Source organism: Tachyglossus aculeatus, unplaced genomic scaffold (genome assembly GCF_015852505.1).
Source record: "Tachyglossus aculeatus isolate mTacAcu1 unplaced genomic scaffold, mTacAcu1.pri scaffold_67_arrow_ctg1, whole genome shotgun sequence".
Taxonomy (NCBI): Eukaryota; Metazoa; Chordata; class Mammalia; order Monotremata; family Tachyglossidae; genus Tachyglossus; species Tachyglossus aculeatus.
Genome location: NW_024045089.1, coordinates 369,306 through 384,829, shown reverse-complemented (window position 1 = coordinate 384,829; position 15,524 = coordinate 369,306). Strand labels below are relative to the sequence as shown.

At 49.9% G+C, this 15,524-nt stretch overlaps 2 protein-coding genes across 2 annotated transcripts; both read left to right on the top strand.

Moving 5' to 3' along the window:
* Window positions 1–349: 349 nt before the first annotated feature.
* On the top strand, window positions 350–1,255 carry LOC119923888 (olfactory receptor 14A16-like; the record flags this gene model as incomplete). Its single annotated transcript, XM_038743075.1, has 1 exon — window positions 350–1,255. A coding segment is annotated over exon 1 (906 nt), but the record flags the coding sequence as incomplete, so codon positions are not given.
* Window positions 1,256–12,468: 11,213 nt separating this feature from the next.
* Window positions 12,469–13,413, top strand: LOC119923887 (olfactory receptor 14A16-like; the record flags this gene model as incomplete). Its single annotated transcript, XM_038743074.1, has 1 exon — window positions 12,469–13,413. A coding segment is annotated over one exon (945 nt), but the record flags the coding sequence as incomplete, so codon positions are not given.
* Window positions 13,414–15,524: the final 2,111 nt, after the last annotated feature.

Sequence of the window (15,524 nt, the reverse complement as noted above, 5' to 3'; positions counted from 1 at the left end):
CCCGACTCAGTCGTCATTTTCCCGACTTCCTCTCGGTTCTGTCTTGCCCTTTCCCATGAATTTGCACCCCTTATCCCCCCCATTCTCATCCCCACAGCACGTATGTACATATTTGAAATTCATTTCAATGTGTGTCTCCCCCTCTAGTCCATAAGCTCCTCGTAGGCGGCAAATATGCCTGCCAACTCTGCTCTGTTACACTCTCCCAATCACTTAGTATAATACTTTGCATAAAGTAAGGGCTCCATAAATACCATTGCTGGATTGATTTGACTGTCATTGTCTGTTGAGGTTCTGAAATAGCTTCCTCTTCATTGTTTCTGTAGGGGGTCTCAGCAATCATTGGGAAATGGTCAACCTCACGGTGATGAGGGAATTCCTCCTGTTGGGATTCTCAGAGGTCCGGGAGCTGCGGCTGGTCCACGTCGCGCTGTTCCTCCTGGTCTACCTGGCGGCCCTGACGGGGAACCTCCTCATCGTCGCCGTCACCACCCTCGACCGGCGCCTCCACACCCCCATGTACTTCTTCCTCAGGAACCTGGCCCTCATCGACCTCTGCTACATCTCCGTCATCATCCCCAAGTCCATCCACAATTCTTTGACCAACAATAACTCCATCTCCTTCCTAGGTTGCATCACTCAGCTCTTTCTGTGGATGTCGTTTGCGGTTTCTGAGTATTTCGTCCTCACGGCGATGTCCTACGACCGCTACGCGGCCATCTGCCTCCCCCTGCGCTACGAGCTCATCATGGATCGAGGGGCCTGCGGGAAGATGGCCGCTGCCACCTGGCTCGGCGGAGGGCTGCTTGGGGCCTTGCTTTCCTCTTCGACCTTCTCCATGTCCTTCTGCAGATACGATGTCATCCCCCAGTTCTTCTGTGATGCCCCCGCTCTGCTGAAGGTCTCCTGCTCCGAGGAACATGTCGCCGCGGACGTGAGCATGGCCATAGGGGTAGTGGTTGCCGTCGTATTCTTCGTGGTCATCGTCGTCTCCTACGTCCGCATCTTCTTGGCCGTGCTGAGGATGCCGGCCACCGAGGGCCAGGCCAAATCCTTCTCCACCTGCCTGCCCCATCTCGCCGTCGTCATTGCTTTTTTCTCTACCGGGTCTTCCGCCTACCTCCAACCGCCGTCGGACTCCCCCTCGATGCTGGATCTGCTGCTGTCCACGTGCTACACCATGGTGCCCCCCACCCTCAACCCCCTCATCTACAGCCTGAGGAATAAAGATGTGAAGTCTGCCCTGGGAAGGGTCCTAAAGGGTTCGCTCTCCCAGCTCCCTCTCTGGCATAAAACGTCGTGCCAATGATCCCTTCCGTCATCACCGGGTCCATCCACGGATTTGTCCAGCTCTAAAGATGGAGACCCGACAGGGAAGGTTTTCCGATGCGTGTTGCTGTGGCTGAGAAGGCCCTTCTTCACTATCAGGATTTAGAGATCTTCCCTCGATCCCTGTTAGATTCGCATGGGAGAAATGCAAGGTACCCAATAAGACTCAATAAATACGACGGATTGAATGAATGAATGAATGATTACTTCTTCCCGATCCCCTCGTTTCCTAGCAACCACCCGCCCATGACGGTCCCCTCCGATGCTTAAAAATAAACACCACTAGTCTGAATCTCAATCAACTGATCAGGAATATTTATTGAGTGGTTACTCTGTGCGGAGCACTCTACTAAGCTCGTGGAAAAGTATGATAGAGGTGGTAGGCGTGAGCCCTGCTCTAAGAGAGTTTATAATCTAGTGGTTGTACATATCTATTCTATTTATTTTATTTTGTTAGTATGTTTGGTTTTGTTCTCTGTCTCCCCCTTTTAGACTGTGAGCCCACTGTTGGGTAGGGACTGTCTCTATATGTTGCCAACTTGGACTTCCCAAGCGCTTAGTACAGTGCTCTGCACACAGTAAGCGCTCAATAAATATGATTGATTGATTGATTGGTGGACTTACACACTAAAATAAAATGCAGGTGGGGAAAAGCAAAACAGTGTAATGATACGTTTATAAGAACTACGAGGGAGATTGTCGGTATCCAAGCGCTTAGAGTGAGAGGGAAGTACTGATGTAATTGGGTGTAGGGGAGGGGCAGGAAAAAGGGAGTGTGTGGGAAAACAACAACAGGGAATGAAAGAGATGAGAATAAGTCACCGTGACTAGATTAAATTGAGAGTAGTAAAGGGGGTTGTTGGAATATAGTGGGGGAGGCAGAGGATGAATTGTGGAGAAAGAACCGATGATCGGAAGTTCCTGCGGATGGGAAGGGACAGCCAGTGAGAATTTCACAGGGGTGGAGAGAGAGCTGTGCAGTCCGATGTTTTAGAAACAATGATCCAAACAGCAGGGCTTCTTATGAACCGGAGAGGTGAGAAACCGGTGGCGGGGAGGTCGGCGAGGAGGCTGACATGACCGGCGTTCGCACCAACGTAAAGCCAGTTTGGATGGAGAAGGAAGGGCCGATTATAGAGATGCTGTGGGGGAAGAAATGGGAGGGGAGAGAGAAAGAGAGAGGGAGAGATTGGGAGGAAATTAATCAACTAGTCAACCAAGAAAGGGACCCAAAACTGAACCTTGAGGGACTCCCAGGATTACAGGATGGGAAGCCGAGGAGGACCCAGCCAGCAAAGTTGGAAAACTGGAGGAGGACTGAGGATTCCTTTCCACTTTCCTAATAATAATAATAATAATGGCATTTATTAAGCGCTTACTATGTGCCAAGCACTATTCTAAGCGCTGAGGGGGACTACAAGGTGATCAGGTTGTCCCACGGGGGGCTCACAGTCTTAATCCCCATTTTACAGTTGAGGTAACTGAGGGCCAGAGAAGTGAAGTGACTTGCCCAAAGTCACACAGCTGACAGTTGGTGGAGCCGGGATTTGAACCCCTGACCTCTGACTCCAAAGCCCGGGCTCTTTCCACTGAGCCCGGGCTCACAGTCTTCATCCACATTTTACAGATGTGGTAACTGAGGCCCAGAGACGTTAAGTGACTTGCCGGAAGTCACACAGCTGATGAGTAGCGGAGTCGGGATTAGAACCCATGACCTCTGACTCCCAAGCAAACAGCTTTGGCAGGGTGTGGCAGGTAAGCCTGGGACCCTAGGCTCATTGTTCTCCTCATTCATTCATTTAGTCGTATTTATTGAGCGCTTACTGTGTGCAGAGCACTGTACTAAGCACTTGGGAAGTACAAGTTGGCAACATATATAGAGATGGTCCCTAACAATAATAATAATAATGATGGCATTTATTAAGCGTTTACTACGTGCAAAGCACTGTTCTAAGCGCTGGGGAGATTACAAGGCAATCAGGTTGTACCACGGGGGGCTCGCAGTCTTAATCTCCATTTTACAGTTGAGGTAACTGAGGCACAGAGAAGTGAAGTGACTTGCCCAAAGTCACACAGCTGACAATTGGTGGAGCTGGGATTTGAATCCCTAACCTCTGACTCCAAAGCCCGGGCTCTTTCCACTGAGCCACGCTGCTTCTTCTCTCAACCACGGCCTCACAGTCTAGGATAGGGAGACAGACAGCAAAACAAAACATGGGGACAGGTGTCAATCCATCGGAATGAATAGAAATAAAAATAGAAGCAGCGTGGCTTAGTGGAAAGAGCCCGGGCATGGGAGTCAGAGGTCGTGGGTTCTAATCCCGGCTCCGCCACTCGTCAGCTGTGTGACTTAGGGCAACTCAATTTCTTTGGGCCTCAGTTACTTCATCTGTAAAAGGGGGATGAAGACTGGGAGCCCCACGTGGGACAACCCGATCACCTTGCATCTACCCCAGCGCTTAGAACAGTGCCTGGCACTTAGTAAGTGTTTAACAAATACCATCAGCATTAATATTATTATTATTATGAGTTTCCATTCAGATCCACCTGTGGAGTGATCATTAGGTCGTTGACATCATTCTTTGAAGGTGTCCCAGAATGGCAACTACACGGGAATGGGCAGTTATCTAGGTTGTGAGGGCCGGGACCGCAGGGAGACCACTATCCCGGCCTTCCGAGATTCCCGGACGGTCAGCCGTCTCAGCGGAGCCCCGGGCCCGTCCTTCCACGGGGAATCCCCCGGGAAATAACCCGGCCGTCGCCTGAGGGGACAGCGCAGCCAGCCGGAGAGCCGAGATGGGGAGGGAGGGTCCTGACAGCTCCTAGACCTTCCTGTCACCCCACCAGCGTCCAGAAACAACGAGATGGAGTGAGCCTCTCTCTCAGCAGAGTTCGATGCTCCCCATCCCAGGATGGGCCCGGTGACTCCGGAAAGAAGCAGGGGAAAGGTGAGAGGCAGGGAAGGGAAATGTCAATATCGGCCCAGGAAACAACAGGAATTTTCCTGTTTTTTCTTAATAATAATAGCTGTGGTGATTGTTAAGTGCTTCGCATTGTGCCAAACACCATACTCGGTGCTAGAGTAGATACGATATAATCGGATCGGACAGTTTCCCCATCCTACGTAGGGCTCATCATCTTAAACCCCATTTTACAGATGAGGGAACCGAGTTAAATGACTTGCCCGAGGTCGCCCAGCAGGTAAGTGGCGGAACGGGGATTCAGACCAAGGTCCCCTTGTCTCCCAGGACCATCCTCTTTCCAATTATCTGTGCTGCTTCTCCAATTATTTAGAATTATGTGACCGCAATCCTTGCAGATATTTGCCAATGAAATTGGCTTCTAGGAATCAGGAATGGTTTCATTGCCGTCCGAAACCGGGGCAGGTTGATTGGAGGAGATGAACAACCTGATTAGCTACTATTCATTCATTCAATCGTATTTATTGAGCGCTTACTGTGTACAGAGCACTGCACTAAGCGCTTGGGAAGTCCAAGTCAGCAACATCTAGAGACGGTCCCTGCCCAACGACGGGCTCACAGTCTAGAAGGGGGAGACGGACAACAAAACAAAACATGGGGACAGGTGTCAAAATCATCAGAACAAATAGAATTAAAGCTTTATGCACATCGGTAACAAAATAAATTGAATAGTAAATGTGTATAAGTAAAATAAATGGAGTGATAAATCTGTACAAACATATACAGGTGCTGCGGGGAGGGGAGGGAGGTAGGGCAGAGGGGATGGGGAGGAGCAGAGGAAAAAGGGGGCTCAGTCTGGGAAGGCCTCTTGGAGGAGGTGAGCTCTCAGTAGGGCTTGGAAGGGAGGAAGAGAGCTAGCTTGGAGGATGTGCAGAGGGAGGGATAGATCTGAAGAAGCAGGAAATGCACACTTCTTTCGACCTCCCGGGTCTCACTCTGATTATAGAATAACTATAATATCGGGTTATGTCCGAAATTACCTCGGCTTATCTCGATTTCAAACCACGACAAACTGGAAAGAAGGGAAAAGGGAGACGACTGAAGCGTTGAGGTGCATTCATAGCTTCGTTCATTTATTCATTCTCCTATTTCATTATTATTATCGATAACAGCTTGTCAGCTGTGTGACTTTGGGCAAGTCATTTTCATTCACTCATTCAGTCGTATTTATTGAGCGCTTACAGTGTGCAGAGCACTGGACTAATCGCTTGGGAAGTACAAGTCGGCAAGGTCTAGAGACGGTCCCTACCCGACGACGGGCTCACAGTCTAGAAGGGGGTGACTGACAGCAAAACGAACCATGTAGACAGGTGTCAAAATCGTCAGAAGAAATAGAATTATAGCTATAGGCACATCATTAACAAAATCAATCGAATATTAAACATGCAAAATGAATAGAGTAATAAATCTGTACAAATATATACCAGTGCTGTGGGGAGGGGAAGGAGGTAGGGCAGAGCGGGGGGATGGGGAGGAGGAGAGGAAAAAGGGGGCTCAGTGTGGGAAGGCCTCCTGGAGGAGGTGAGCTCTCAGTAGGGCCTTGAAGGGAGGAAGAGAGCTAGCTTGGCGGATGGGCAGAGGGAGGGCATTCCAGGCCAGGGGGATGACGTGGGCCGGGGGTCGACGGCGGAACAGGCGAGTACGAGGCACGGTGAGGAGATTAGAGGCAGAGGAGCGGAGGGTGCGGGCTGCGATGGAGAAAGAGAGAAGGGAGATGATGTAGGAGCGGGCGAGGTGATGGACAGCCTTGAAGCCGAGAGTGAGGAGTTCTATCTACTCCAGTGTTTAAGTACAGTGTCTGGCACATGGTGAGCGTGAAAAATTATCCTAAAAACCACCCGAGATTCCCTCCAACCCAAAGATTTTCTCCTCTCCTGTACACTTTTCTCTGGAATATTATTCTCATGCCTTTCCTTTCGAAATGTCCTTAGGCTGTCAACGTCAATTCCCAGAAAATGACCAACGTCACCGTGAAGACAGAATTCCTGCTCCTGGGATTCTCGGAGGTGCGGGAGCTGCAGCTGGTCCACGCCGCGCTGTTCCTCCTGGTCTACCTGGGGGCCCTGATGGGGAATCTCCTCATCGTCGCCGTCACCACCCTCGACCGGCGCCTCCGCACCCCCATGTACTTCTTCCTCAGGAACCTGTCCGTCGTCGACCTCTGCTACATCTCCGTCACCGTCCCCAACTCCATCCACAACTCCCTGACCGACAAGAGATCCATCTCCCTGGTGGGCTGCGCTGTCCGGGTCTTTTCCGTGTCCTGGTTTGCCGGCTCAGAGATGCCCATCCTCACGGTGATGTCGTACGACCGCTACGTGGCCATCTGCCTCCCCCTGAACTACGAGGTTATCATGGCTCCAGAGGCCTGTGGGAAGATGGCAGCCGCCTCCTGGCTCAGCGGGTGCCTATTTGCAGTAATGTGTGCAGCCGGGACGTTCTCCCTCTCCTTCTGCGGGTCCAACACCATCCCCCAGTTCTTCTGTGCCGTCCCCCCTCTGCTGAAGATCACCTGCTCCGAGAAGCACATCGCCAGCGATGCGACTGTGATGCTTGGGGCAGCCTTAGGTTTCGTCTGCTTCATCTCCATCGCCGTCTCGTACGTCCGCATCTTCCGGGCCGTCCTGACGATGCCGGCCACCGAGGGCCGGTCCAAAGCCTTCTCCACCTGTCTGCCTCACCTCAGTGTCGTCTCGGTTTTCCTCTCCGCGGGGGTATTTGTCTACATCAAGCCGCCCTCAGGCTTGTCCCCCATCGTGGATCTGCTGGTGTCCGTGTTCTACACGGTGGTGCCCCCCGCCCTGAATCCCCTCATCTACAGCCTGAGGAACCGGGACATGAAGGTCGCCATGGGGAGGATCCTAAAAGGGTCACTCACCCGGCCTCCGCTCTGGGACAAAATGTCTCATTCTTTGTGCAAATCCTCTCACCCCACCACTTAACCAAGGAATTGCCCTTGGACCTAGCCAGATGCTTAGCTGTCCTACAGGGTTCACAGAAAACGCGGGACGTCGATGAATTGTCAAAGTCTAGGAGGGAGGCGGCTAAGACGGAAGTAGGACTGACAATCCAGTTTCGGGGAGGCATCGTGGCCTAAAGGAAAGGGAGGCCCTGGAGACTGTTAGCTCACTGTGGGCAGGGAATGCGTTTAACAACTCTGTTGTACCGAATTCTCCCAAGCGCTTAGCATAGTAAAACCAGTTTAGGGGCGGTTCTAATCCCTGCTCTGCCACTTATCTTCTGTGTGACCTTGGGTGAGTCTCTTAACTTCTCCGTGCCTCAGTTCATTCATTCAATCGTATTTATTAAGCACTTACTGTGTGCAGAGCCCTGTACTAAGCGCTTGGGAAGTACAAGTTGGCAACGTATAGAGACGGTCCCTACCCAACAACGGGCTCACAGTTTAGAAGGGACTCAGTTACCTCATCTGTAAAATGGGGAATAAGACCGTGAGCCCCACGTGGGACGACTCGATTATCTTGTATCTACCCCAGTGCTTAGAACAGTGCTTGGTACATGACAAGTGTTTAACAGATTCTAGACTTCTAGACTGCGAGCCCGCTGTTGGGTAGGGACAGTCTCTCTATGTTGCCAACTTGTACTTTCCAAGCGCTTAGTACAGTGCTGTGCACCCAGTAAGTGCTCAATAAATACGATTGAATGAATGAACGAATGAACAGAAACCATAATTGTTTTTAATCTTATCATGACCTAAAGGAATAAGAATTACTCTAACTATAAACTCATTTTGGGCGGGTAATGCGTCTACTAACTCTGTTATATTGAACTTTTCCAAGTGCTTAGTACAGTGCTTGGTCCAGAGTAAGTGCTCAATAAATAGGATTGATTGATTGATTGATTGAGGCTTGTGTTCTGATGCCCACCCTGCTACTGGCTTGCTTTGTGGCCTAGGGCAGTGACTTAACATCCCTAGAATCTCTCTTCCTCTTACACTCTGAGCCCCTGTGGGACAGAAATTGTGTCTGAACTGATTCTTTGGTTTCTACTCCAGCTAGTGAAATGATTTAGGCAGATGACTTTTTAATAAATACGATAATGATATCATTATTAATAATGACTATGAAAATATAACGATACACTCTTTAGCATGACTCTGGGGGTGGGAACGAAAGTTGGAAAATGGGAGGTGGTATGGGAGAAGGGTAGAAAGGTTGACTGCAGCTCCATCTGTCTTGTCAAATCCGTCCTCTCTCAGCCATCCATCCATTCATCTATCCATCCATCCATTCATCTATCCATCCATCCATCCAGAGCACGGGCTTGGGAGTCGGAGGTTGCGGGTTCTAATCCCAGTTTTGCCACTTGTCTGCCGTGTGACCTTGGGTAAGTCACTTCACTTCTCTGGGCCTTATTTCCCTCATCTGTAAAATGGGGATTGAGACTGTGAGCCTCATGTGGGACGGGGACTGTGCTCAGCCTGATTACCTTGTATCTACTACAGTGCTTGGGACATAGTAAGCACTTAACAAAGACCATATTTATTACTATTATTATTATTAATGGTATTTATTGACCACATCCTGGGTGCAGAGCACTGTAGTAAACTCTCAGGAGAGTTGAAAAGAGATAAAATTGCCTTGTTCCTGCTCTCCAGGAGATTATGATCTAATGGGGGAGCTAGACACAGAAGAAATTACGTAGAGGAGGAAATAGAAAAGGGAAAGATGAGAAAGAGGATGAACGCTTGAATCAGGAGTATAGTTTATATTGTCAGTATGAGCAGAGCTTCAGCGATCCGGACAAGTCAGAAGAAGTAACGTGGCCTAGTGGGTTGACAGCGGGCCTGGGATTCAAACGGACATGGGTTCTGATCCTGGCTCCACCACATGTCTGCTGTGTGACCTTGGGCAGGGTCGCTTACTTTCTCCGTGCCTCAGTTCTCTCATCTGTAAAACGGGGATTGAGTTGTGAGCCCCACTGGGGACACGGACTGTGTCCAATCTGATTAGCTTATAACTACTCCAGCACTTAGCATAGTGCCTGACGTACAGTAAGCGCTTGAAAAAGGCCAGAAGAAAAAGTTACAGTGGGCTGATTGACAGATTGAGTGTCTCAGGTTGGGAATTAGACAAAGGTAAAACGATTCACAGTGGCTAAAACTGTCACTGAAAACAGGAACTGTTGGGACGCTGGGATGGTGATGCCACTGTCTCCGCAGGAACCCCGAGGGCCGGCACCATCACTGACGGTGCAGGGACTGGGCTCTAGTCTCCCAGAAACTTCAAGAACCACATGACCAGAGCGTGTTTGGCTCATTCACATCACGAGGTTCCCTTGTCAGGGCCCCGAGCCATCCTCCAGGGATAAAGCTCCTGCTTTATCTACAGCGACGAGGGCCCGCCTGGAGAGCTTGTCAGGGTCTGAGGCAGAGCAGAGAGGGGTAGAGGGCTCCACTCTGCTCCTTCCTGGCTGACCGAACCCAGGAGTCTGAGGGGAAAGAAGGGACCAGACTAGTCCTGAAGAGGTCGGCGACCCCCAGCCCCACGCTGCCCTGGTGATAGTGACCGGGAGTGAGTGGGATGGAGGGGCGGGGGAGATGAGGATGGGGATGGAAGAGATGGAGCCAGTCTGGGGCCGACGTTGGGGTTCGGACCAGGGCTGCAGACCCAAACGGGGCAGGAGGGGAGGGGTTTTCCAGTTCAGTAACCCCCAACCGTCACACCCCTCTCCTCCTTCCTCCTCAAACCTCGCTACCATGCCAACTATCTGCCGGGCTGCAGTGCTCCATGACAACGTCAGCGCTGTCGACAGTCGCTTTGGCCTTCAGTGGGTCCCAGAATCCCTTGCAGAGGGTCAATGACAGGCAGAGCTGAGAGAGCGTGGCCAGCTTTGGACAACCACTGCACTATCAGCAATTCCTTCCTGTAAGGGTTCTTCCCAAATGTTGGGAGAAGACAAATAGTGGGAAAGGCTGGAATCCCTGCCCTCAAGAACTTTCCAGCCAACTGGGCTAGGTTGACACGGTATAATTTATTATCGATCGGTTAATCTTGAATAGTATTGATTGAGGGCTTATTGTGTGCACTAAGCACGTGGAGAGTAATAATAATGAGGGTAGTACTTGTTAAGCTCTTACTCTGTCCCAAGCACTGTCCTAAGCGCTGGGGTAGATACACGCTAAGCAGGTTGGATACGGTCCTTGTTCCACATGGGGCTCACTGTCTTAACCCCCATTTTACAGATGAGGTAACTGAGGTTCAGAGAAGTGAAATGGCTTAGCCATGGTCACACAGCAGACATGAGGTGGAGCCGGAATTAGAACCCAGGTCCTTCTGACTCCCAAGCCCTGCTCTATCCGCTTTAGAACACCATTACAGACACATTTCCTGCCCCTCCTAGAAGGAAAGATGAATATGCAATTACTGGGCGCCATTTTACAGATGAGGAAACCGTGGCCCAGAGAAGTGAACGACTTGTCCAAGGTCCCATAGCAGCAAAGGGACAGAGGCAGGATTAGAACCCAAGTCCGCTGACTCCCGCTGAGCTATGTTTGGGAGAGTCCAATAGAACAGAGCTGGGAGATGTGTATGCTCCCCTCAAGGAGCTCACAGTCAAGAGAACTCCTGGGCCCGTGCTTTTTCCACTAAATGTGGATGGAAATGAGTTGATTCGCACTTGAGTTAGGTCAAGTGGGATTAGAGGGCTGGGAAATGAATCGGGGAAGCTGTCTGGAGGAGGGGGGGATTTTAGCAGTGCTCAGAATTCAGAAAGAACTGTGCCCTCTCTGATTTTGAGCCGATAAGAGAGGGTGTTCCAGGCTAGGATGGGAACGGGAGAGTCGATCGCGAGTAACTACTAGAAAGTTGCTCTGAGAGCTGAGGAGACGTGTTGAACGACGGAAAGGGATGGCAGGGAGCCTTCAAGCCGATCGTGAGTTTTTGTTGCTTGTGAAAAGACACAACTTGTCCTGAGGGGAGGTTGAGGAAAGGACAGATGTAGGTTGAGCGATGCTTTAGGAAAGGACTTGATGAGCTATGCTTGTGTTTGTGTGTGTACATGTGGGAATGCAGATATGTCGTCAAATGGAATCAGCTTGGTGTATATGTGGGTTTTATTTTTGTTGTTTGTTATATGATATCATTAAGTGCTTGTTATATGCCAGGTACTGTACTAAACACTAGGGTGGATACAAGCTCATCCGGTTGGACACAGTCGATGCCCCACATGGTGCTTTCAGTCAAAATCCCCAATTTACAGATGAGGTAACTACTGAGGCACAGAGAAGGTAAGCGACTGGCCCCAGGTCATACAGCGGACAAGAGGCGGACACAGGGTTAGAATCCAGGGCCTTCTGTCTACCAGCTCATTCTCTCGCCACTAAATGGATGAATTTATGTAGAAAGGCTCTTCTTGTTTGACTCTAAAACCATCAAAAAAATTTCACTACAGTCATGTTCATATCTTTAAGTTCTCTGACCTCTCCTATCCACTATTCATTTTAGTTTCGGTCTCCTCAACCGAAAATAATACTCTTGATATTTATTAAGTGCTTACTGCATTCCAAGCAGAGTATTAAGTGCTGGAGGAGATTCAGGACCCTGTGGTAGAACACAGCCCGTGTCTCACGAGGGATTCACAGACTAAGTAGGAGGGAAAACAGATATCGAATCCTCTTTTTACTATTGAGAAAACTGAGGCGTAGAGGAATTAAGCCACTTTCTCATGGCTTTGCAGCAGAGAACTGGTAGAGGTGGGATTAGAACCCAGGTCCTCGGACTCTCAGGCCTGTGTTCTTCCCAATAGTCCCCTGCTTCTACACAGTTCGAAGCTTGGTGCCTCCAATAGAATGGAAGTTCCCCGGGGGGAGTGATTATATGTATTAATACCACGTCCTCTGTAGGTCCACAATAAATAGAACCGATCGACTTAGTCCTATTCCTTCACCCCCAACATCAATGCCTCTGAATTGAAGTCTTCCCTCTTCCTGTGCAGGGAGTCAGCATCATTCCCCAGAAACGTTCAGTGCCTCCACCGTGAACTCAGAGATCATTTTGAATTTAATAACTCCCTCCTCTCCATAGAGAATCACCAGCAAGTGTCCTGTCAATTCCTTCACTCATCTCATCAATGGACTCTAAGTATGGCTCTTCCCTCATACACTGCAGAAAGTCAATGCTGCCTCCCCAAAAAGCCCAACGTCTCCACGGTGAAGGAATTCCTCCTGCTGAGTTTCTCGGAGGTCCGGGAGCTGCAGCTGGTCCACGCCGCGCTGTTCCTCCTGGTCTACCTGGCGGCCCTGACGGGGAATCTCCTCATCGTCGCCGTCACCGTCCTGGACCGGCGCCTCCACACCCCCATGTACTTTTTCCTCAGGAACCTGTCCGTCCTCGACGTCTGCTACATCTCCGTCACTGTCCCCAAATCCATCCACGACGCCCTGACCAACAAGAGATCCATCTCCTTCCTGGGCTGTGCCACCCAGCACTTTTTGGTGGCCCTGTTTGCCGGATCCGAGCTGTTCCTCCTCATGGCGATGTCTCATGACTGCTACGCAGCCATCTGCCTCCCCCTGCGCTACGAGCTCATCATGACCAACACGGACTGTGGAAAGATGGCAGCAGCCTCCTGGCTCACCGGTGTGATGTCTGGGGTCTTGTATTCAGCTTTGACTCTCTCCCTGAGCTTTTGTGGGTCCAACCTCGTCCAGAAGTTCTTCTGTGAAATCCCCTCTCTGTTGAAGATCTCCTGCTCCAAGGAGCACATCGTCATCGATGTGAGTGTCACCGGTGGGGTAGCTTTTGGTGTCGTCTGCTTCATTCTCATCATCATCTCGTATGTGTGCATCTTCCGGGCCGTGCTGCGGATGCCGGCCACCGAGAGCCGGGCCAAAGCCTTCTCCACCTGCCTGCCTCACCTCGCCGTCGTCACGGTCTTCTTCTCGGCTGCGGCGGTTGACTACGTTAAGCCCGTGTCAGATTCTCCTTGGACCCTGGACCTGCTGGTTTCCGTTTTCTATACCATGGTGCCTCCCGCCTTTAACCCCCTCATCTACAGCCTGAGGAACCGGGACATGAAGGCCGCCCTGGGGAGAGTCCTAAAGGGGAGATTCCTCCTCCCTCTTCTAAGGAACAAAATGTCTGTTTCCTTTTGCTGACTATCTCATTCCTCATCAGGGTTACGACTTTGAGGGTAGCCATATAAAGAGGTGTCCAAAGAGAATGTCCAGCGTCTGAGGATTTCTCAATGTCGGGGATGGAGGCTGATAAGCCGCGTATAGTCAAGCCGCGTATAGTAAGCCCGGCGTGGTGAGGGATTGTCTCTCTTTATCCTGAATGGTACTTTCCAAGCGCTTAGTACGGTGCTCTGCACTCGGTGAGCACTCAATAAATATGATGGAATGAATGACTGGCAAGTGATTGTTTGGGCAGCATCGTGGCTTAGCGGAATGAGCTGGGAGTCATGAGATTTGAAAGGTCTGCCCGATTCCGCCACTGGCCGGCTGTATCACCTTGGATCAGCAACGTAACCTCTCTGGGTCTCGCTGTAAAATCGGGGTTCAATATGTGCCCTCTCTTTCTCTTACAATCTGAGCCCCCGTGGGTCAGGAAACGTGTCCGATCTGATTAGTTTTTGTCTACTCCGGCACTTGGCAGTGTTGCGCAAATAAATTCTTCATAAATTCAACAATAATCATGTCGCTACTACTACTGAGAATAACAGTAATTCTATGAATTGTAAGATCGCTCTTGGTGGTAACGAAAATCAGAAAATCGGAGGGTGACAAGGGAGAAGGGACACAATCATGGAAACTTTTCCCCGCATTTGACTGCCTGTTTACTTGTTTTGACGCCTGTCTCCCCTCTTCTAGACTGGGAGCCCGTTGTGGGCAGGGATTATCTCGATTTGTGGCTGAATTGTACTTTCCGAGGATTTAGAAAGTGCTTTGCACACCCTAAGCGCTCAATAAATGCGATGGAACCAATGAATGAATAAATTTGACTGATCAAATCCTTGCCTCGAATCCATTCGTTCATTCATTCATTCATTCAATCGTATTTATTGAGCACTTACTGTGTTCATCCATCCATCCATCTGTTCAACCATCCATCCATCCATCTGTGTGTCAGTTTACCCATCTGTCTGTCCATTCATCCATCCATCCATCCATCCATCCATCCATCCATCAATCCATTCACCCATCCATCCATCCATAATAATAGACACCCTAAGACTAAGACACCCTACGGGGGGTGCATGTGAACAGTTGTCTTTTCCGGCTGAAAGGAGGCTTTCTCGGGGTCCGGAGGGACGTCTGATAAGATCAGTGTGTGATGGACAATCCCGCCTCAGAGGGCATTGTGCTGGGGTCGATACAAGCCACCAGGTTGGACCAAGTTTATATCCCACGAGGGACTCAATCTTCATCCCCATTTTACAAAACAGGGAACCGAAACCATAGAGAAGTGAAGTGACTTTTTTTTGATGGCATTTATTAAGCGCTTACTATGTGCAAAGCACTGTTCTAAGCGCTGGGGAGATTGCAAGGTGATCAGGTTGTCCCACGTGGGGCTCACAGTCTTAATCCCCATTTTCCAGATGAGGTAACTAAGGCCCAGAGAAGTTAAGTGAGTTGCCCAAAGTCACACAGCTGAGAATTGGTGGAGCCGAGATTTGAACATGTGACCTCTGACTCCAAAGCCCGTGCTCTTTCCACTGAGCCACGCTTCTTCCCTTGGGTAAGTCATTTAACCTTCACAATTAACAAAAGTATTTTTTCCTTCCCAGACCACTGAAACTCTCCAAAATCTATCAGTCTCACGGGATGTGGAAAAATTCCCTCCTTGTGTCGCATTCCTTAGTATCGATGTCTTCTTCGGAATAAAGTTTTTCTGTCCGACTTGCTACTTTTCCTTTCTGAGAGTGAACGTGTTATCAGCGCTGTGACTTGTGAAGTCCAGTGAAAACAGCATGGGCCTAAGAGCCATTCATTCATTCAATCAATCGTTGGAGTGAGCACTTACTATGTGCAGAGCACCCTCAGAGCGCTTGGGAAGCAGTGTGGCTCAGTGGAAAGAACCCGGGCTTGGGCATCAGAGGTCATGGATTCTAATCCTGGCTCGGCCACGTGTCTGCTGGGTGACCTTGGGATAGTATATATGTTTGTACATATTTATTACTCTATTTATTTATTTTACTTGTACATATCTAGTCTATTTTATTTTGTTAGTATGTTTGGTTTTGTTCTCTGTCTTC